Genomic DNA, 22,348 nt, shown 5'->3' on the forward strand with positions numbered 1-22,348 from the left:
TTTTTGATGGTGTGTATCGCTTAACTATTTCGCGTATTGTTAGATTTTATCGCATTACTCTATTTTCCACAAAGGCAAATAAATAGTTTAGGGATATCAAAGTAAAGGAATAGACGGGTATAATTAAGTTGCTTCTTGTGAGCAACTATGTTATTTTCCCTATAAGTTCGTACCAAACATTTATCCATCTGAACCACTCGGCTGTGCCACGGGACCAAATTTTCACACTGACACAAGTGCTGACTTTCATATTGAAAAGCCAGCATCCTGTTATGTGGGCGAATCAGAAAATGGCGATAAGGAAAAGATTTGGCAATGTACATATAATTCTTCATGCTGACATTTGATAGATGGGCATAACCACATCCGGCAGTTCTGCCACCAAGTATGAAAAACTTTACCAAAGAACACACACACTGACAGAATTTCCAAAGTCGACTTACCAACATGAAAAGAAACTGAACTAGGATCTAAATTCGAAATTAAATACCCTTAAGAATGAAAATGCAGCTTCTCATATTTAAATGGAAACCTAACTGGAGAACCATTAGCTATTTATGAACCACCTCATCCACTGAGACCAACCACTTCAAGTATATCCCCATCGAAACGATGACAAGATGCAGAAAAATGAGGTGCGGAGCCATGCTAGATTGACAATCACATACTACCTTCTGTCCTAAGCCTTTTACGAGCATGATCATAGTTCTCTCCACTGCTTAATGTTGTAGCTGTGGCTCCACTGATTGGTTTTTTGCTAATATCAAGCTGCACTCTAACATCGGCCAGTGTCGGATCCACTCCCACCGATGCTAGTGTCTGGTTTATGATATTAAGCAACCTGCTCAACACCAAGACCCATAGGTCACTTAAATAGAATCCAAAATCAGTAGTATACCTAGCATCATAACATAATTTCAGATCAACTGAGTTCAGACCAGAATGTGCCCAAAGGTCCAGAGCACAACTGCTCATGTCAGAATGATATGTAAATGCTTGTTATTCATTTCTTCGTTTTAATGGAAGTCTGGAAATTCCTAAAGTGAGGCTCAAACCTCAAAAATCCAGAGATCCATTTGTTATTAACCTTAAACTTAGATTTCTATTTGATAGGTCAGGTAGAAAAGTTGGGGAAGCCATGTAGGGAAACCTGATTGATATTTGATTTCTCGGGTAAACAATGCCGGGTCATATAAAATGAAGTCATAGACACTGAAATCTTTTTTGAATGTCAATTATATTCACAAAAAAATACAAACCCACAACTTGCAGCAGGTTTTACAAAAAAACTATCTGTGACGGGCTCAAAAAGGCTACAATTTGCATTTTAACCTACCAGCTAATAACCACGAGAAACATTTACTAGTCTGAATCTATTTCATGTACTTGGCAATCACAAGACAATTCTGATGGATAAATTATGGTAAGAAATTGGAACAGGTAATTCTTCTAAGACCTTGACTGCCACTAGGCCCACTGGGTCCAAGGGACTAAAAGTGATACTGTATCACATGCCTACTTTGTAGGTTTAATACAAGTTTGGCACCATTACAGAAATTACCAAGTCATGGGGGCATAGAAGAAATAAATTTGAATTTCCACCTTACCAGGACATCAATTCATAGCTATTGAACTCCTGATCAATCATCTTACCTTTGAGTATACGCATGTGAGCTCGCAATTTCTTCAGCATTGAATTTCACTTCTTCCTGATCATTTCTGCCATAGCTCAGAACATCCGACTCAATTGTATCTTGTTTCCCTGGCCAACCAAATGATTGTGGCTGGGAAGGGCAATGCTCAGCATCAGGAGATGGTTGAACAGATGCATTTTCAAATAATTTAGGTTGCAATGGCATGTTAAATGCAATTGCTTCATCTACTAACATATGGGAATTGTGTGTAGCTCTATATAAAGCAGCGGCAGTCAAGTTCGGTTCTACAGAGCTCTGTGTAGTTGGAAGCAACGTTGGGTTATTGACAATATCATCCTCATGAGTAGAGCCGTTTCTGATTATTTGGGAATGTTCAACAGAGCCTTCCACGGGCCCAGGAGTGCTTCCCTGTCAATAATAAGAGAAGAAAATTAGTTTTACTTTCAGAAAAGCACTACTGCTTCCATCCTAAAGTTGTACCTAACACTCCTCCTAAAACAGCCTGAAATCCGGTAATTTTGCTTTGGAGGGAGGAAATTAAAACAAATGTTAAGCCTTTGTTTGAACCGTAGGCGAGGGGTTTCCCTTAGGAATACAGCCAACATCTGGATTTTTCCATATTTGGCAAGCATCCAGAATAACTAGTGTATTATGACTTTACTGAACAGCAACTGGGGCATACAGGTATAAGGTAACATCAGCCAACATTTTTCTTTAATCAAGTACTTTTCAGAGAGTAATATCTGCAGTAAATTAAAGCACTCAATCAGATTTTATATAACTCAGTTTACTTCTCTTGGGTCAAACAATTCTCTTGGGTCAAACAATGTCTGCTTTCCCATGGTATACTGACTTCATAATTTTCTAATATTATTAAAGAGTTGAAGATCTCTTCACTAAGCCATGTGGTAATAATGAATCTACTTTAATGCTACAACTAAACTGCCAAATCAAAATCGATATGGCTCTAGAGAAGTGACAGAGGGAATAACAATCTAAGTACCAAAAATCACATAGCTAGAGGATGCAGGAGTAGTTCAACAAAAAGGGTAAACATGAAAGATTATCATCCAAGCAAACAAAGTCCAACAACACTTGAAAAAAGAATCCAAAGCATAACATCAAAGAGACGAGAAGTGCAAATGATGCAAGGAACTACTATGAGTTTTACTCAACATAGCAGAAACACCAATAAGAGAACTTAAATTAACAACAATATAGCAAGGAATAGGGAGACCATCCGTACTACTCCTGCATCCAGATTAATATGACACTTCCTATTTTAGAACATTCCAAAATGTTTAACATCATTCTACTAAGGGAAAAAGTCTAAAAATCATTTGCAATTTGTTCCATGTTTATCCTATGTTTACCTATCAGTCCGTAAAAGCCTTCATCATTTTCTTTTGTCTCAAATATGCCCCTCCAACTAATCCTTTGGCCATGAAAAAACGGGACTGATTTGGTTGATATGGTGGAGCCACATAGGAGTATGTTTGAATCCTATTCAACTATGCAGAAGTATGTTTGAACTTTTTCAATTATTCTATGAGCATGCTTCAAATTATTACAGAGGGTATACATAAACCAAGTTAATAGTTTAGGGGTAATTTGAATCTTTTATTTGTGTATGTGGCTCCACCATGGCAAATGTCAGAGCCAAGCTGGAAAACATTAAAGGTAGGGGGATAATTGAGATGAAAAATAACAGTAGATGCTTTCATGGAAGACAAGTAAACAGATGGCAAATGAGACAAATTGAATACTTCAGGGTACATTTGAATATTTTTCCCTTTTACTAATAATATGATTCCTACAATTTCCACAATCTTGAAGGATCGAATTATTTCTTATTCAAATATTAAACTAACTTTTTATCCATTACTTTAATATTTTCTCCCACTACTACTTCTATGTATACAAGTTAAGTTACATCTTAAACTCTGTGCCCAGACTACTAACAATCAAGAAGGAATGGGCAGTAGTTTTGTGAAAAGCGAGCACTTTGTCTCTTTAAGGCGGCGGAGCAAGCGAAGCGCAGGTAAGTCACTTTCTGATTGTGAAAGGCAACAGTGAAGAAGTGAGTGCCTCAGTTGAAGAGGCGCGAAGCAATCACTTTGTAATATTTTAGGGAGCAACTTTTTATAAGCAAAAGACAAGGCAGTCTTTTAGACCCAAAAAACGAGAAGTTCAGACTCACCGGCACGGCTCCTTTCACTGGTTTCGCTGTTGTCTGCTTCTTGTTTGGCATCTGTTGTTGTGGCTTCTTTTCTTTCTTATTTTTCTCTTTCCCGCTGCTTCTCACTTCTTCTTTTTTTGAAACTGGTAATTTATATTCTTCAGCATTAAGGGATATGTTGGCCACCTCCAAAAAGGTACAGTAAAGAGAACAACAACAACATACCCAGTGAAATCCCACAAGTGGGGTCTGGGGAGTAAAGAGAATAAAAGATGATTACAAATATCTTATAAAATCCACTAGTAGGATTTCCTCTTCTATATTCTGTTCTTTACACCAAAAACCTAGTGAAGTAACAACTTTCCACTTAAGTCTTCTGTACAGTGCATTCTTTTCCTTCAAAGATCCTTTGGTTCCTTTCTATCCAAGTGTTCCACCAGATACAAGCTGGGACTGTCCTCCACCATCTTTCCTGGCTCTTGCTTCCTCCTCTACTGATCCAACAGCTCAGCAAATCTGCAGTATGTTCAGGCATGATCCAATATACTCCAGCAACGGTAGTGAACAAGGCCCATATTTGTGCTGTTACTTTACAATGCAGGAAGAGGTGTTTGTTGGTTTCTAGTGCCTCCTGGCATAGAAGGCATCTAGAAGCTATGTTGAACCCCCCTCTTTTGTAATGCCTCATGTGTCAAACATGCTTTCCTAGCTACCAGCCAAGTGAAGCACTTCACTTTAGTGGGGGCCACACTCTCCAAAATAACAGTCCAGAGGGTCCCGTTGACCAGCTTGTAGCTTCACTCAGACCCCTCTTGTATAGCATGTTAACAGTGAAAATTTCATCATTGTGGTTCCCCAAAATGAGGTTGTCTGGTTCTAGATTAGTACCTGGGAAGTTTCCCATCAAATTTAGAAGTTCTTATACCCATGCTACTTCCCAATCATTTAAGAGCCTTCTAAAGATCAGGTTCCATCCTTGAGGAGACTACACTTCTTGTATATTGCAATCAGGATTCAAGCATATTAAAAACAGACCAGGGAACTGAGATTAAAGACTTCCACGACCACTCCATTCCTCTTTCTAGAAAAGTACCATATCTCCCATTCCAACTCTAACTCGAGTGTTATGCTTGAATGACAACCAAAGATTCCTGATTGACTTCCAAACCCCAACCCCATACGTGTGCACCACTAACTCTCCTGGCCATATTTATGCAGAATAATCTCCTTCCACAGGACTGCTCCTCTTGGGTAAATCTCCAGTCATTTCATAAGCAAACTCTTATTTTGCAGCTTCAGGTTCCTCACTCCCAATCCTCCAAACCTCTTGATTTGCTGGACAGTGATCCATTTCAACAGGTTAAAACTCTTCTCAATCTTGTTTCCTTGCCACAGGAAATTCCTCCTCAGATTGTCCAAGATTTTCACCACCTTGCCAGGAATGGGGAATAAGGACATTACATAGGTTGGCAATGAGTCTACAACTGCATTTATCAATACAACTCTTCACATCCAGGAATGGTAGAGTGACTTCCAAAGAGCCAGTTTTTTCCCTGTTTCCTCTATTATTCCATCCCATACTGTTTAGCACCCAGTGACATTCCCAAATAGATTGTGGGTATCTCCTCTATCCTGCACTTCAAAATATCTACAAGTGTCTGAATTTGTTGCACCTCTTTATCCAGAAAAATGTTGCTTTTCCTCCCATTAAATTTCAGACCAGAACAAGCTTAAAAAATTACTAGGATCACCTTTAAGTAGCAAATTCGTTCATGTTTAGCTTTTAGAAAACCACTATGTCATCAGCATATAATAGGTGAGTCACCTCCATAGTTTTATTGTTCTTTTTCTTAATGTTGAAGCCCCTTATCCAGTTATTTGTTGCAGCCTTTTTTCATCAGATTATCCCATCCTTCCATAGCTATAATGAACAGAAAAAGGGACAGGAGATCCCCTTGTCTAAGACCTCTTTCAGTGGGGAAAAAAACCTACAAGTTCTCCATTTATCAGAATGGAGAACCTGGTAATTTTAATAAAAAACACTATCCATTTAAGCCACCTATTCCCAAATCCCATTTGCCTGAGTATGTTCAACTAATTAAGGTGATCAAAGGCCTTTTCTATATCTAGTTTGCACATAACTTTTGGAACATCTCCTCTAATCTTAGTGTCAATGCACTCACTAGCTATTAGAGCAGCATTCATTATTTGCCTCCCTTTGATGAAAGCCATCTAATGGTTGTTTATAACCCTATTGATTACTTTTTTTAGTCTCTCAGCCAACACCATTGCTATGATTTTGTACACCCCTAGATAAGGCTGATGGATCTGAAATCTATTAGATCATTTGTCCTGACCCTCTTAGGAATCAAAGCTACAAAAGTAGCATTGAAGCTCTTCTCAAACTTTTATTAGTGAAATCTGTGAAGTGTCTGTATCAGTTCCCCCTTTATAGTTTCTAGGGAAACTTGAAAGAAAGACATAGTATATCCATCTGAACGAGGAGCTTTATCTGCAACACACATCTTTATCACTGCCAGTACCTCTTCTTCCTCAAAAACTCCCCCTAAACTCTTTCTCCTCTGTTCAGATGCTCTACACATCATGTATGTTAAAAGCAGGTCTCCAATTTTCAGTTTCTTTGTATAAGTCTTGATAAAAGTCCTCAATGGGACCCCTGATAGCCATAGGATCATTTGACAGTTCCCCCATTGATCATCAAGGAATCAATAGTGTTCAGTCACCTATGTGAAGTAGCCATTCTGTGAAAAAACATAAGTGTTCTTATCTCCACTGGACTCTGGACTTCTGTCTCTAAAAAATCTATGCATTTCTAGCCACTTACTCATATTCCACAGCCAAATGAGCTTTTACCAGCCGCTAACCATCAGTTAAGGGTCTGCTCTCTTGGATGATTTCCAAGCTCCCTATTTGATCTAAATTATGGTTTTTTCTTGCCTTCCAGTTCCCCTTGTGCTCCTTGCTCCATTCTTTAAGTTTTGCCTTTAATAGACTCAATTATATTGCAAGAATGTAGTCAGGGGTACCAGACACAATAAAAGAACACTACCATTCTTGAACTTTTCCTCTGAAGCCTTCAACATCAACCACCACTTTTCAACTTAAAGTAGGATTTCCTGAAAGTTTCATCTCCACAAGTCAAAAGGATGGGGTTGTGATCAGATCCAAGTCTGGGAATAGAGCTTTGTCAAATCTGAGTGAACATATCATCCCAGGAGAAAGAATACAAGAACCTGTCTATTCTAGAGGCATTTATGTGATTTGCCCCTCCTCTCCAAGTGTACCCCCAAATAAAAGGGGGTCTATGAGTTCCAACTCATTAATGCAGCTAGAGAAGTCATACATCCCCAGATAGGTTAGTACAATTAGTTTTCTTAGAGGAAAACCTTGTTGTGTTAAAAATCTTCACAAACCACTTAGGGCCCCTCGCACATACTCTTCATTCTCCCTAATTCTTCCCATAAATCCCTTCTTTCTTTCCTATTATAGGATGCATAAACAGCTGTGAGAAATCGACCAAGATCTCCCACACAGTTTGCAAGTGATCATTTGGCTACCACTCTATACTACTTCCGCCCTCAAAGCCCTTTCATCCCACATGATTACAATTCCTCCATTTGTCCCTCTTGCTTCCATCCATACTCCCCCATCCATCTATTTTCCTTGCAATTGTTGTAGTCTCCACCAAGACTATGATGTCTGTTCCTTACTAATTCTCTATTCTCCTCCCTATTCAACCCCATAACATTCCAGGCTAGTATCTTCAACTTCATAACAACTAAGTAGTCTGTTTCCTCCCTCTACTTCTTAATTCGCTCCTTGGTTCTGTATCCTTGAATTTTACATCAAAAATACGGTTTTTTAACTCCTTTGGAACCAATTGTTTATCAAGATTTTCTGTTGGGATCATAGTTGGGGAAACTTCCTTCTCTCTCCTTTCGTCAATCTTTAACAACAATGTTGTGGCCTCTTTTATACCCCCCCCCCCAATGCAGCTCCAAATTCCTGATTAAGTCTAAGAATATTGTTTTGGACCCATAGGTTCACTCTTTCTAGTGCGTCTTTCCTACACTCTAAGGCATCAGAATTTATTGGGGCTGGGTCCCCCAATAAAGTTATCTGTGTCATTTTGCCTTGGGTCTCTATCTTTCCTTCACTCTGCATTCCTCCCTTCTTGTAGTCGAGTCTGCTCCCAAAAGGTTGATTTCCTTTGGGTGTAGCAGCTTCTCAGCTTCATAGATTAGGCTTTGGTCAACATAAGCTAAAGAGTTGTCTTGGACTTCTGTGGTGGTGGGCCACAAGTTGATTTCATCCGTTAAAGGCTCAACATTTTTGGTTTATAGAAACTGCCCAAAAGCCTTGGCCCAACAGAGTTTTGCTGACTTGAACTCTTAGTAGGTTCTACCGACACGTGGATTTTATCACCAAAAAGCCCTTTTTCAGCTTTCTATTTTGAACTAGTCTGACGATTCTGCACCTCGAAAGAACCCCCCCGTCTCGCTCTCCTTTTTTCGACAAGATTGCATTTGTCTCTTTTTCGTAAGTGGACGGCGCTTCCACTAGATAGGAAGCAAGAATACAAAGTTCTAGTAGGCGATGTCGATCGACGTCGGAATTTCAATCGCCGAGCCTTTTTCTTGAATCCTATCCCACCTCAAGTGATTCTTCAGTTCTATTTCTTTTTTTTAAAAAAAATAAGGGTAACTTTGTATTCACAAAAAATTCATCATCCAAGAAATGATGAATTGGAAACTTACATCCCATAGTGTGATGGGCACACACCCATAAGGGTAATCAGATTACAAGTTTCCTAAGAACTCAACTACTTCTACCACCTCGCCCACCAAATCTTGTTTACACCAAAAAAAATAGAAGACTAATTAATACAGCTTGTTTTAATCCTCTGAAAAGTAATTTTTTGTCCTTTAAAGCACCTAGTGTTTCTTTCCTTCCAGATGGACCACCAGATACACGTTGGGATGAGCTTCCACCATTCTTCCTTTTTACCTCTGCTTCCAACTCCTGGCCAACTGTTCAGAAGCTCCAAAGTAGTCTTTCGCATCACCCAGCTAACCCCCAAAATCCATAAAAACATATTCCACAAACTGGCAGCTACTTGGCAGTGCATGCATAGATGGTTGTTCACTTCAGCTTCCTGTTCACACATAAGCACCTTGAACAAATTTGCATGCCTCTTTTTGCAGGGCCTCACGAGTGAGACATGCCTTCCATATTAGTAGCCAAACAAAACATGAGACTTTCAATGGACATTTCAACTTCCAAAGAAGTTTTCAAGGCCATCTATCAACCAGTGAGATATTATAGTTCATCTTCCAATAGCATGATTTCACTGTATATATACCTTTGTTGTGTATCTTCCAGATTGGCTTATCAAACCTCTGAGTAGTACCTGGGAAATTATTAAGAACCTATAATAGCATAGCAACCTCCTCAATTTCCCAATCATTCAACGCTCTCCTAAACAGTAGATTCCAACCCTGTTGACTCCATACTTGTGCCACATTATCATGGTTCTGTAGAGTCAATGTATATAGGTGAGGGAATTGGTTTCTCAAACTGTCCTCCCCTATCCATACTTCATTTCAGAACTCTGTCTTCATTCCATCCCCAACACTAATGAATATGTTGTTTCTGAAATATGGCCATAGTCTTCTAGTGGTCTTCCAGACACTGCATCCAAATGTGCCCATAACCTCTACAGTTGTCCATTGGTTAAGTAAACCATACTTTCCTGCTATAAATCTCCTCCATAAGGCTCTATCTTCAGTACAGAATCTCCATAGCCATTTTTGGAGCAAACAACTATTCTAGAGACTTAGGTTCTTTAGTCCTAAGCCTCCTTGGTTTCTGCTATGTGTGAGAGTGTCCCATTTCACCAAGTTGTAACCTCCCTTTTCCTTATTTCCTTGCCAAAGAAAAGATCTCCTTAGCCTATTTATTTTCTTCTCAATGTTCTTGGGGACTGGAAATACGCTCATCATATAAGTAGGCAATCCATCCAGTACTGACTTGATGAGGGTCACCCAACCACCAAGTGACAAATACTGGATTTTCCATCTGGCTAGTTTCTTATCACGTCTCTCCAACACCACATTCCACACTTCCAACTCTTTGTTCTTGGCACCCAAAGGTAGTCCTAGATACTTTGTTGGTAGTGCATCTACCTGGCAACCCAATGTCTTAGCTAGCCAAGCAAATTGTCAACTTGGTTGATAGGAAAGAGATGAGTCTTCAACCAGTTGACATGAAATGCCCTAAAAGATAGTGAGTATAGCCCTTATGTGTCTAATTTGTGCCTTCTTCTTCTGTTTCAAGCCATCCCCCGCATCTCTCACCTCTTTTCTTCATTAGCGAGCTAGACCAAAGATGGAGAGGGAGCCCTAGCGCACAGATCCAATACCAGTCGAATTTGTGGCTCTTAGGGAAAGATCCGACAATCGGATTCCACCATTGTAGGTTGGGCTCACAACCTTGTCTCTTCCAAGTTCATATCAAAATATGCTCAGCTTCCTTCTTGGATTAGAACTCAAAAAGGAAGGTTACGCCACCGAGACTCCTTGTGCTCCTTTCCATATTTGTTGTGCCCATCGTCTCATCTAATTTCTGGTGGGAGTGTCATCTTTGCCAGCAAGAAATCCAACTAGACACCTTCTCAGAAGGTCTTCCTCTGCGAGATGGATTTTTGTCTTTATCATCTCCTCACCAGCAAACTCCCCTATTTCTGCAATTGCCTTTGTTTCTATTTGTGTCCATTTTCCTTTTCGGAGCATCTCCATGTAAGTCCATTTCCCCTTGTTTGTAGTTAGATATGTCTCCCTCTTGTATTTATTTTCTTGTTTGGTAGTTGTATCTCTTTTAATGAAGGTACTTAATTTGTCTACAAGTTTCCTCCACTCGTCATTAAATGCATTTTCTGGAATAATAATAACTGCCTTACCTACCCCTTAACTGAGTTCTGTTGGCTTTTCAATAAAGAACTTAAAGAAAATAACAGAGAAAGACTTTGAGAGAAAAATATTGCAATGAAGCCAAAGAGAATTATATTATTTTGCTTTCTTGGACTCTACATTTATAAGAACAAAAACAATAAAAAGATAATGGTAAACTAGCCTAGAATATCTCTGCAAAATATCTTAATAAACTAATTACTAACAAATAGAAAAAACTAGCTAACCAACTATTAACTTGGATTTATTCAAAAACTAGGCAGTAAAATAAAGTTACTGCAGTTCAAAAGCATAACTCTAACAGTCCTCCTTGCTTGAGGAACTGCAGATTCTAGACTTAGCTGGAATTGACCTCATGAACAAATCTGTCAATTCATCTTTTGTCTTGCAAGGCTTATGTGCATCTTCTGTTGGATTGAATAAGAAGTTTTTATCTATCATTTCAACTTGTAAAATCTCTTACTTAGTAGAACCAAAGATCCGACAATATTTGTCCCCAAATAATAATTTAAATCATTTTTCCATTAACTGACCAACACTCAACAAATTTTTATCTAGTGTTTTGAGAAGCGAGAAGCGGAAAAAAGCGACAGGGGCTCGCTTCACAAAAGCGAGAAGCGTGAAGCGAAGCGCATGCTTTTTTCAGAAAAAACACTATTTAGTATAAAAATATAAAATATAAAATATGCATAAATAATAAAATATGCTCCATTGGCATATTCACTTTAACTTCATCATCCATTTCATCATCATCAACAAGATTAACCATGGATGCTTCAGGATTCATTTGAGTTTTAAATTCATTTTTTTTCGTAAAATACTCTTTTGTTTCTTCCTTCACACTATTCGGGACCTTTGGACACACTTTAACATCTTATAACCACCAATAAGATGCTTCTTGTGATGAAATATTCCGTCATTATATGTCATATCACAAAAACCACATTTGATATTTGTGTTACTTCCCATGGCAATTCCATATGCCCAAGCTGGATTCCTTTTTTGTGCCATTAAGAAAATACAACTTACTACAAAGAAAAAATAAAATAATAATTCAATCACAAGTCAAATTGTCAAAACAATAACAGAGCAGCTGCAGCAAAATTAAAAGAGCAACTACAGCAAAATTAAAAAAAAAATAATAAAGCAGCCAAACTATGTGGAAAAAAAACAGAGCATATGCTTTATCTTCAAAAAAAAATGGCCAAACTGCTGAATAAAACTTGAAAAAATAATTCTTCGCAGACGGCAGTTGCGCAGAAATAGAAAAAGAAGAAGAGAAGAAGAGATGAAGAGAAGAACATCACAGCAGTTGCGCAGACGGCAAAACTGCTGAATGAAAATAAAAATAGAAATAGAAAGAGAAAAAGAGAAGAAGAAAAACTAACCTGATTGAACTGTCGAAGTTGAAGAAGAAGTCGCAGCAGCTTGGAACAATTAATTATATGTTTTACAGATTTTTTAAAAAAAAAATACCCTAGTGCCGCTTTTTCATAAAAAGCGAGCTTTTGGTAATGCGAGAATCATGATTCTCATGAAAATAGTTGTTGAAACAGAAGCAAACAAAGTTGCTTTTGCCTTGGACTTAATGATTTTCTTTTCCTTGTGACTCTTGATTTGGGCCACAGTGGGATTATTAGGCAGCGGATTAACTTCATAATCCTCTTCCATGGCTTTCCAAAGATCAAGAGCCTCCAAGTAGGCTTCCATTCTCACAGCCCATAGTTGATAGTGATCACCATCAAAAATAGGAGGAGTCATTCGTGAAAAGCTATTTTTAAAATCTATTTTTTCACTCACAGGTCCCTCAAGAAAAAAGCTCTAGCTACCAATTGTTGGTTTTTCAATAAAGAACTTAAGAAAATAACAAAGAAAGACTGAGAGAAAAATACTGCAATGAGGCCAAAGAGAATTATATTATTTTACTTTCTTGGACTCTACATTTATAAGAACAAAAACAGTAGAAAGATAATGATAAACTAGCCTAGAATATCTCTACAAAATATCTTAATAAACTAATTACTAACAAATAGGAAAAACTAGCTAACCAACTATTAACTTGGATTTATTCAAAAACTAAGCAATAAAATAAAGTTATTGCAGTTCAAAAGCATAACTCTAACAAGTTCCAAGATAGAAACCTTCCATACTTGTTGGACTTCAAAGAAAGATGTTGGTGAAATAATCTTTGCATTTCCATGTTTTCAAAGAATTCTCTCACTTCTGACACTTCGTAAAATCCCTTGTAAATCCAGAGGAGAACACCACTACTCAAAACCATCCTCCGCATATGGTATCTGCTACTTTCCACCCAGTCGTACCAGACCTTTGCTCTAATCTTGGCTTCGGTGATGTAAAAAGACTTTCTCCCTGAACGAAATAGATCATATTGTCCATTCTTTCTGGAGTGACAGAATGTAAGAGGTAAAGAAAGTGGAAGGAGATTGAGAGGAGTGAAAATAAAGAGGAGGAGAATGTACTAATCCAGTGGAAGAAGTCCACCGAAGTCGGGATCCCAAAGCTCGAAGGAACTTTAGGGGAAAGCCCAAAAGGGACTTTAGGGCAAAGCCTCAAAAATAGTGCTTGAGAGCTTTTTTTAAGTCTTTGTTCAAACTGCACTTTGATAAGATAGTAGTTTTGCTTCTCAAGTTTCATTTACTCATTTACTTTGTCTTTTTTTTCTTCTCTCTTTCTCGCTGCTTCTCAAAATTTATTTTCTTTTTTGTCTTTTTATTCCCAGTTTGTTCAATCTTGTTTTGCTTTCTTCACGGAACCCAATGGGACAACTCTAATCTTTTTTCCTTTTCCCAGAGAATGTCATGGACAAATTCTTTTCTTTTTTCAGTTTGTTAATCTTTATTTCCTGTTTTCACAAAATTCTATGGACAAACATGTCATTTTTGCTTGACTTTTGCTTATTTATAATTCACTTTATTTGTGCAAGCCGCAAGGGTCATTTTGCTTTTCTTCTAAAATTGTATTCACTTTGCTTCTTGCTTAGCGTCGTTGGGCCCTTGTCGCCTCTTTGCACTTCTCGCTTTTAAAAGCTCTAATAGAGAGTATACTATGAATGAAAGTCCACCTTAACTATCTTTGGCCACATGGTGTGAAGGATTCAACAAGGAGCAAAGACTTGACTCTAGTTGGTCATAACCAGTTTACAACCAGTAAATGTTGGACCAAACCAGGCAAACATTAAGAAGCTCATTGCAGAAAAGCTGGAGATCATCTTATAATAAGGAAAACAAATTATTGTATCGATGCTAAAAGAAGTGAGCGAGATTGAAACAGGAATTGTAAGCAAAATACGCAGCCCAAGAAGCTCTCCACATTACATAAGAATCTAAAAGTCAATTAAGTGTAACAAAGATCATACCCATGGCAGCAACTTTGAGGGCTCTGCACTCCATCCTTGGTTGGTTCCCTCATACATTTGTAATTTCTCTTGCAAAAACTTGATATATTGTATAACCTGTATTTTGTATTAAATCTTGAGGCTATCTTTCTGACAATGTAGTAAACATGATTGAAAAAACACCAAGATCGGCAAGGAACTGAAATGTCACAACTCACACCTCTAACATAAATGAAGCCCGGTCTCTCTTCTGATCATTTTGTGGTATGAGATCTCTTAGAGTCTGAAATCTGCAAAATTATTAAGTATTAGTTAGCTTTGAGAAAGATTTTCCTGAAGAAGCGCGACTGAATAGGCAACTAAAATTCCCCATCTATAGAAAGAGACTATAAAAACCTAGTCTTGTTACATGATGTACATAAGCAAATGCTCTAAAGAACAATGTTGATCCTTTTCTGCAAAATAACCAAAAAGCTACGTACATGTAAAACACCTACGGCTTTCCATGCTAGTTGACAATAACCAGTTTCTCTTCACTTTGAAATATCAGTTGATCCAATAATTAGCCAGAAGAACATAAGCAAAATCACTTCTTACTTAGATTCATATATAAAAGTGTTGTTAATCATTACTGTGAAACTTGTCCCCAAATGCCATTTTAAAGCTGACAAACAAACCAAAAGACTAGTTCAACAACTCAACGATATTTTAACATCTGGAAAGAGCTAATGAACAAATAAAGAAGAGCACTATCATACTTCATAGTGTTTCAAATTCCACGTGACAGCAATACATGTTACACAGATAGGGGTGTGGGTGTCCAATAGAGATAGAAAAATAATAGTCACTCCATTCCATATTCTTCCCAATCCTTTTTTTGTGATGTGTTTGTCAAAACATGAACTTTAAAATTGTCAAATCCCACAATTGTTGAGGGAATGGATTGAGATATCCTCTCATGAACTAGCTTTTGAGGTTGAGTTAGATGTGTTTCTCAAGGTTGGGCGCCAGTGTTCTGTTATCTACTCTCCAATTGTCCAATCTTGGGCAGGCAGGAGGGTGTCAAATCCCATTTTTGTTGAGGGATTGAGTTGTGGCCATCTTATATGGTTTGGGCAATTCTCCCCTCATCAGCTACGCCTGTGAGGGTTGAGTTAGACCCAAGGTCCATTTCTCCCTAAACAATGTTAACTTTATTTATGTTTATATAAGTAGTAGCAAGAGAAAACATTAAAGTAATAATTGAGAAGTCAATTTAATGGATCACATCACATCAAAGTTTAAAATCAAATAATTTTGAATATTTGAAAGTTGTACAGTATAGTAATACGATCAGGGGTTGTATAGTTCAAACATAAGTTATGCAAGGATTATCGCATTTCATTACAGGGATTATTTTTGGTTGGATGTTTAGTTTGTTGTGAATAAACATGTATCATTTAAAATAAAAGTGAAAGACGAAATAAGTTAGAAGGATATCCTTGTAAGTTCAATTGTTTAATCCATGTATAACTAATACCCACATACTTACTCCACATTATATCCCTATAAAATAATAGGTAGATTCTGCATGGCTTTGAAATGCTTTTTTTGAGCTAAGGGTCTATTGAAAACAATCTTTCTACCTCCTAAGATAGGAATAAGGTCAGCGTACACTCTATTTTGTTGTTGCAAAATGTTATTTTGCTGTCATATTTTTTTCTTGCGACCTACTTTGAATTCTTTTTCTTTTGAGTTAAGGGTCTATCAAAAACAATTTCGCTCTACCCCACAAAAGATAAGAGTAAGGTATGCTTACATCCTACCCTCCCAAAACAAAAAATCCTACCCTCCACGGACCCCACTTGTAAAATTAAAGTGGGTATGTTGTTGTTGTTGATTTTTATACATGCAGTGCAACTTCTAACGAGTCCTAAACCCTTACACTCTATTTGGATGGTTGCTTATATTGTTTCATATTGTATTAATTCGTACTGTATTGTTTTAATGAATACACTAGTTGGATAGATTCTATCATGTTCCGTCGTTAAATAATTTCACACATCAGCAATTTGAAGTATAAACCTACAACAAATGTAGGATATTGGGTAGAACTAAAAGGTAGGGTAAATGATAAACTAGAATCATTAAATAACAAGTAACGACAAAATGAGAAAAAAATAAGATAATGACGCCATCACACCACATCAGTCATTACAACAAAATGAGCAATTTGTCATAACCTAACCATATGACACATTAAAATGTAAGTAACAATTAAAACAATGTATTTAAACTAACAAAACAAAACAATAGGTAACAGCCATCCAAATAAGCTGTTAATTGAACAATGTCAATAATGTTAAGACATCCAAAAGGAAAAAGTGTTAATAAGACTTGCCTCTCATTAATCTTGATCCTCCTCCGCTGTTCTGTCTCAGAATGCTTGGAACGATGAGAACTTACCTTCCCATCATTGCTCTTCACTTCCAATTTCCCTGTCACACTCAAACCCCATTAACTTTTATCAGAGGAAAAAAAAACATCAAATCCCAATAGCAGTTAGTTTTGAAATAACAAATACCCTTTTGAGAAGAAGAGCCATCGGGAGTTCTAGACGAAAACTCCTCATCGTCTTCTTCGTCCTCTTCATGGTGATTCTTCACAGTCCTTACCATTTCAAAATCTGAAACCAGATAGCATAATTCAGTCGAAACAACAACTTACAACTGTTAACAAAAGAAGATTAAACAAAGAGACTGACGATTCCACTAAGGTTCCGATGATCGGAGTATACCTGCAAAAACTTACACTGAATGATGAATACCTGTGAATGTTGCACGGATAATTATTGGAAACCCTAGGCAATTAAGTGGATGTTTTGGTGGGTGCTAAATTGCCCGGGTAATACTCATTTTTTTCATTTGTGTTTAAAGAAAAAAACAAAGCATGCCTACTCATTCAATGTGCGGAAATTTATATATAAAAAAAATTAATTATATGTGTATTTTCTCTCTCCTTTTAATTAAACTAGTTTTGAGGCTCGTGTGCCATATCATAAAATACACTATTTTTGTAAGGAAAAGGTATAAATTTACTCTCTTGTACCGAAAAGTCAGTTACATGCTTAAACTATTATAGAAATCTATTACGCATTTAAATTATCTAAAAGTGAATTTATTATTTCCTACATCTAAATAAAAAGGGTGCTTCAGACTACTAAAATTAAAGTAAAAAATTTAAAAAAAAAATCACCCATCTCCACCTTTCTTCTTCACACCCACCTACCATCTTCTTCTTCACACCCACCTCCATTTACTTTTTTTCTTTCAAAATATCATTAAAGTAAAAAAAAAATCACCCCACCCCCCAATTTCTTTCTTCTTCACACCCACGTACCCTCTTCTTCTCCTCCATTTACTCCCTATTTTGAATCTTGATTTTTTTTCTTTCAAAACCCATTAAGAAGAAGAAGAATTTTTCTCTCCATTTTGGTGGAAAAGATGATTGGGGGGGGGGAGGGACGGATGGGTGGTTAATAATTAATTAGGAGTTAATTAGTATAAAACATAGTTAATAAAAAATAGAAAAGAAAAAAATATAAAAAATCGGGTAGGTGGTTAATAATTAATTAAGAGTTAATTAGTATAAAATATAATTAATAAAAGAAAAGTTAATTAATAAAATATATATATATATATATATATAAAAAATCGAATGGGTGGTTAATAATTAATTATGAGTTAATTAGTATAGAATACAGTTAATAAAAGAAAAGTTAATTAATAAAGAAAAAAAATGAAAAAAATATAATTTCTGATGTGGCATTGATGTGGCAGCAAGTGTAATACACCACATACTATGAGAATGGTGTTATACGTTTCAGGGGGGGTAATAAAGTCACTTTTAGATAGTTTAGTTGTGTAATAGGTCGTCATGATAGTTTAAGTATGTAACTGATTTTTCGGTATAATTTTAGGGGGAATTGATACATTTTTCCTATTTTTGTATAATAATATCAATACTAGTATACGTACCCGCACATTGCACAGTTAGTTGATAAACGTAATTATAATACTGATTTATTGACAATTTTAAAATTCAACTTATTATAAAATGATATTGTAAAGTTTTTATGAGATAATGTTAACATTTAGAACCTTGATAGGTTTTAATAGAAAACTTATGAAAATAAATCAATGTATAAGCTTAGTTCATTGTCTAAATTTGACAATAATATTTTTAGCATCATTTAATTTAGTTACATTTCAAATTATTCAAAATTATAAATACTCTCTCCCCATCTGTATTATCCTCTTGTTAGAATAATACCATTATTATAATCATATGACTTTTCTAAGTTATATGATTATAATAATGGTAAGCCTAAAACTAAGAAGTATTTAATAACTTGAATATAAAATTATAGACATACTATTAAATTTAAATTTTGTCTTTCAATTTTTCTAAAAATCATATATTTACTATATTATATTTAATTTTTTTAATATAATATATGATATTTTAGTACTATATAATTCATATAGTTGAATGATATTTTTATATATTTATTTTCAAAATCAACTTCAGATACCACATTGAACGGATAATGAAATAAGGAAGATAATTCTATAAAAAAATCCATGAACGGTTTAACTTAATTTTAGGAAATATATAATCATCTTTCTTCGTGAACAGTTTAACTTAATTTTTCATTCTATATAACAAATTTAAATTAATAATTAATATATCCCATTACTCTTATTTAATTTATGTTAGTATTGATCTAAGGGACTATTGAAAATATTTTAGGTCTGTGAACATTTTTTAGTTTCAGACCCACTTTATAAAAATATGCTGAATATATTATTATTTATACTATTGCTTTTACAATGTATTATGTTGAATTCATGGTTGTGTTTGATTTCAATGACAAATTAAAATTTGTTTCATCAAAGAAAATAAATATATTGTCAATTCAATCAATAATTTTTATTTATTCCCCATTTCTTTTTATCTTATTTTTCGCTACTTAATACTATTATATTGTCAAAATACTTTATATTAATTCGTCACTCAACTTAATTTATAACTTTAATTGGGCTTCTAGATGCGATTTTTTAATTGCAAAATTGCTTATCAACACCAAATTGAACGCAATATCTATCTTCTGACTGAAATTCCTTGCATACAATTTTGACATCTTCCTACCAAAAAAACAATAAAATTTTTAAGAATGAAAAAACGTAAAAGATTTTTAAAAATAGTAAAATTCGATGATTAAATTAAAGAAAGATCAAGTTACTGAATTCATTGTGATATGCCCTTTTTTTCAATAATTACTACTTGTAAGAAACTAATTCTAAAAAAAGGGGCAAAGAATATTATACCTCTTTCGGAATAAGAGGACTGTGTGGAGAGGCTAAAAAAATGGGTAAGTTACTGTAATATGTATAGATAAGCCAAATAATTAGGGAACAATTGTTTTGAAAAGTGTAAAAAAGATTATTCCTTAGTAAAAATAGGAGCAATGGAGAGAAAATAAGAGCAGTTAAAAATCCTTCATTATTCTGTTTTTTTATCGTTACATTGTTACAAAAAAAAATCAATTGTCATTTTTCAGTTTTTTCCTATTTTAAATAGTTAGATTAAAATTTATGTTTTTATTTAATTATTTTAAATTATAATGTTGTGTTCAAACATGTTAAATTTGATAACCTTAAAAAAATTCAACTATTATATAAGAAATCAAAAAAGTTTATCAATTCTAACCATTAAATGAGATGACTCTAATAACAATTTCCAAAATAACCATCTTCTTGTTATCTCCGATTTTGAATTCTTATCTATCGAAACTTTCTTCTAGGAAGATTTTACTGATATGGGATTAGTTGAAGCATGTATTAACTACAAAAAATGCATTGGTGGCAGGTGGTATTTTTCTCCTCAAAAAAAGAAGGAAAATAAAGAAATAAATGACTGATGTATATGTTGAAAAGTTTGAATTTATGTGTCCTCGACTATACCCAATAAAATTCAACAACAATCTCAAATTAAAGTAATGGTATAGACAACTTGACAACTATATTGCTCTTCCATCTCATTTTACGTAACATTTTTTTTTTAGCTCTTCCCAAAAAAGAGTGCCAACTTATTATAATTAAAAACCATTTAAAAAATATTATATTTACCTATCGGTGATAATTTGGATGATCCTTCATTAATGTTATTGTTGTAGAACAATTCACCATTTCGAATCTTCTTTTTTCTCACACATACGACACTGAAATCGGGCTTCGTCCACTTATTCATCTTCTTCATAAAAACAACCCAATTATTCTTTAAGCCTAGGGGTGTACATGGATCGAGTTGGTTCGGAATTTTTACAAATCAAACCAAATTATTTGTGCCGGGTTATTAAATCTATAAATCAAACCAAATCAATAAAAGTCAGATTTTTCGATATCAATTTTTTCGGGTTTTTCGGATTTTTTCGGGTTTCTCGAATTTTTTATAGTATCTAATAAAAAGCACAGAGCAGTGCTTCTTAAAAATAGTTCTAGTACAAAATATCAACATGAAGATAGACCACTGTTTGAAATTTTAACTTTATAATCTAACTTTATAAGATGGTTTTTTTTTGTATATTATTTAGATAAGTTTCTCAAGTCCAAATCTAAATGTAAGAAAGAAAACAAAAAATATGAAAAAAATTTAAAAAATATTTATAAATTATATTTTAATAATTTTTTTTTATGTATAACATAATTTAAAAGTAATATATTTATAATCGGGTCGGTTTGAGTTCGATTTGATTTTTTTTTAGTTAAAACCAAACCAACCCTATAATGGTTGGATTTTTTTTTCCAAACACCAAACCAAGTCAAACCAAACCACTAGTCGGTTTTTTTTTCTGATTTGGTTCGATTTGTCGATTTGATGCGGTTTATCGGTTTGCCCTGTACAACCCTACGTAAGCCATAGTCATCATCCCCTTTATTGCATCTCTTTTTTCACCACCTAACACCACAAAAAAATTCAGCAACAATTGTATGACTTCACTTATTTTTCTATGATAACAATTATTTACTCCACCATAGAAATTAAATTGTGAAAAAAGAATTATTTTTGTGTCTGTTCATTTTCATTTTACTATTCATAACTCAAAATTTGAATGCATATCTTTGGATTGATTGATGGCGGATACGCTATGAAAGTGACTCATTCTGCAGTGCAGTAGTATTTGTGAAGAAACAACTTTCATTTCAATGTCTCTCTCTCAGAAGCACAACTTTTACTTCAATCACGGCCTTCGATTTCTTTTTCGACGAAGCTTTCTATGCGACGGTGGTCTTCTTCTTTTAGGCGGGTTTCTTCCATATTTGAATGAGAAAATATGGAAGGAAACTGAAAACGGATGTTGAAGGTTGAATTCAATGAATTATTGGTTTAAAGAAGGATAAGGTAATTCAAAAGTTTAAATACGCCAACAGTTATGTATGGTTTCAGATTTTCAAACTTGAAAATTGAAATGACAATTTTTTCTTTTGAATTTTCTGTTTTAAAATAATTTGTGTAATGAAAAATTTGTGTGCTTATACGTGACACCGAGCATTTTTTATTTTTTTTTGTTTTTTAAAACTGATATTTTTTGTGCTGATTTTCTTTTAAAATTTTGTTTTTTAAAAATGAGTTGGTGGGTGCATTTATATATATTTTTTGGTTAATAAAGATTTTTATTTATTGATCAAACTAAAGAGTCATTACATAAGAAGACTAGTCTAGACAACATAATGCCTATTCCGTCCCTTTCAAAAATAGACATAACAAAAGCGGGGGGATTTTTTTTTTTTAACAAAACGTGGGAAGTTAGTAAGGTTTTAAAATAAAATATTTTCTAACTCAAAATTTGATGGAGTTAATTATTTATAAATATTAATTATTAATTATATATTAATAGATATATTATGAGCTGGTTCTTTATATTTATTATATTTTTTAAATTGATTTTTTAAATACTGAATTTTTGAAATTAACTATGGCTGACACGCGTGCTAGTTGCCTCTCCTATTATATGTAGAAAGATATAGGCTAGATTTGTTTTAAATGTAAATAGTTAATAGAAAATTTTGATAACTTTCAAATTAAAAAAAGAAGAAGAGGAATTACAAGCGTGCATTTAGTTCACCTT

General features: G+C 34.8%; 1 protein-coding gene across 3 annotated transcripts; it reads right to left on the bottom strand.

Annotated features, from left to right (window-relative positions):
* Positions 1 to 318: 318 nt before the first annotated feature.
* LOC129894331 (transcription factor BIM2-like) lies at positions 319 to 17,118 on the bottom strand. 3 transcript variants are annotated; one of them, XM_055969973.1, is made up of 7 exons: positions 16,969 to 17,118; positions 16,742 to 16,843; positions 16,559 to 16,655; positions 14,399 to 14,468; positions 14,200 to 14,295; positions 1,654 to 2,063; positions 319 to 841 (listed from the first exon to the last, which is right to left on the bottom strand). In XM_055969973.1, exons 2-7 carry the CDS (start codon positions 16,833 to 16,835, stop codon positions 661 to 663), a joined length of 948 nt encoding a protein of 315 aa, XP_055825948.1. In that variant the 5' UTR covers positions 16,836 to 16,843; positions 16,969 to 17,118; the 3' UTR covers positions 319 to 660. The 3 variants fall into 3 exon arrangements, with proteins under 3 accessions (XP_055825948.1, XP_055825947.1, XP_055825949.1); XM_055969972.1 differs by having other exon boundaries at positions 16,955 to 17,112; XM_055969974.1 differs by having other exon boundaries at positions 16,985 to 17,110.
* Positions 17,119 to 22,348: the final 5,230 nt, after the last annotated feature.

Source organism: Solanum dulcamara, chromosome 7 (assembly GCF_947179165.1).
Source record: "Solanum dulcamara chromosome 7, daSolDulc1.2, whole genome shotgun sequence".
Taxonomy (NCBI): Eukaryota; Viridiplantae; Streptophyta; class Magnoliopsida; order Solanales; family Solanaceae; genus Solanum; species Solanum dulcamara.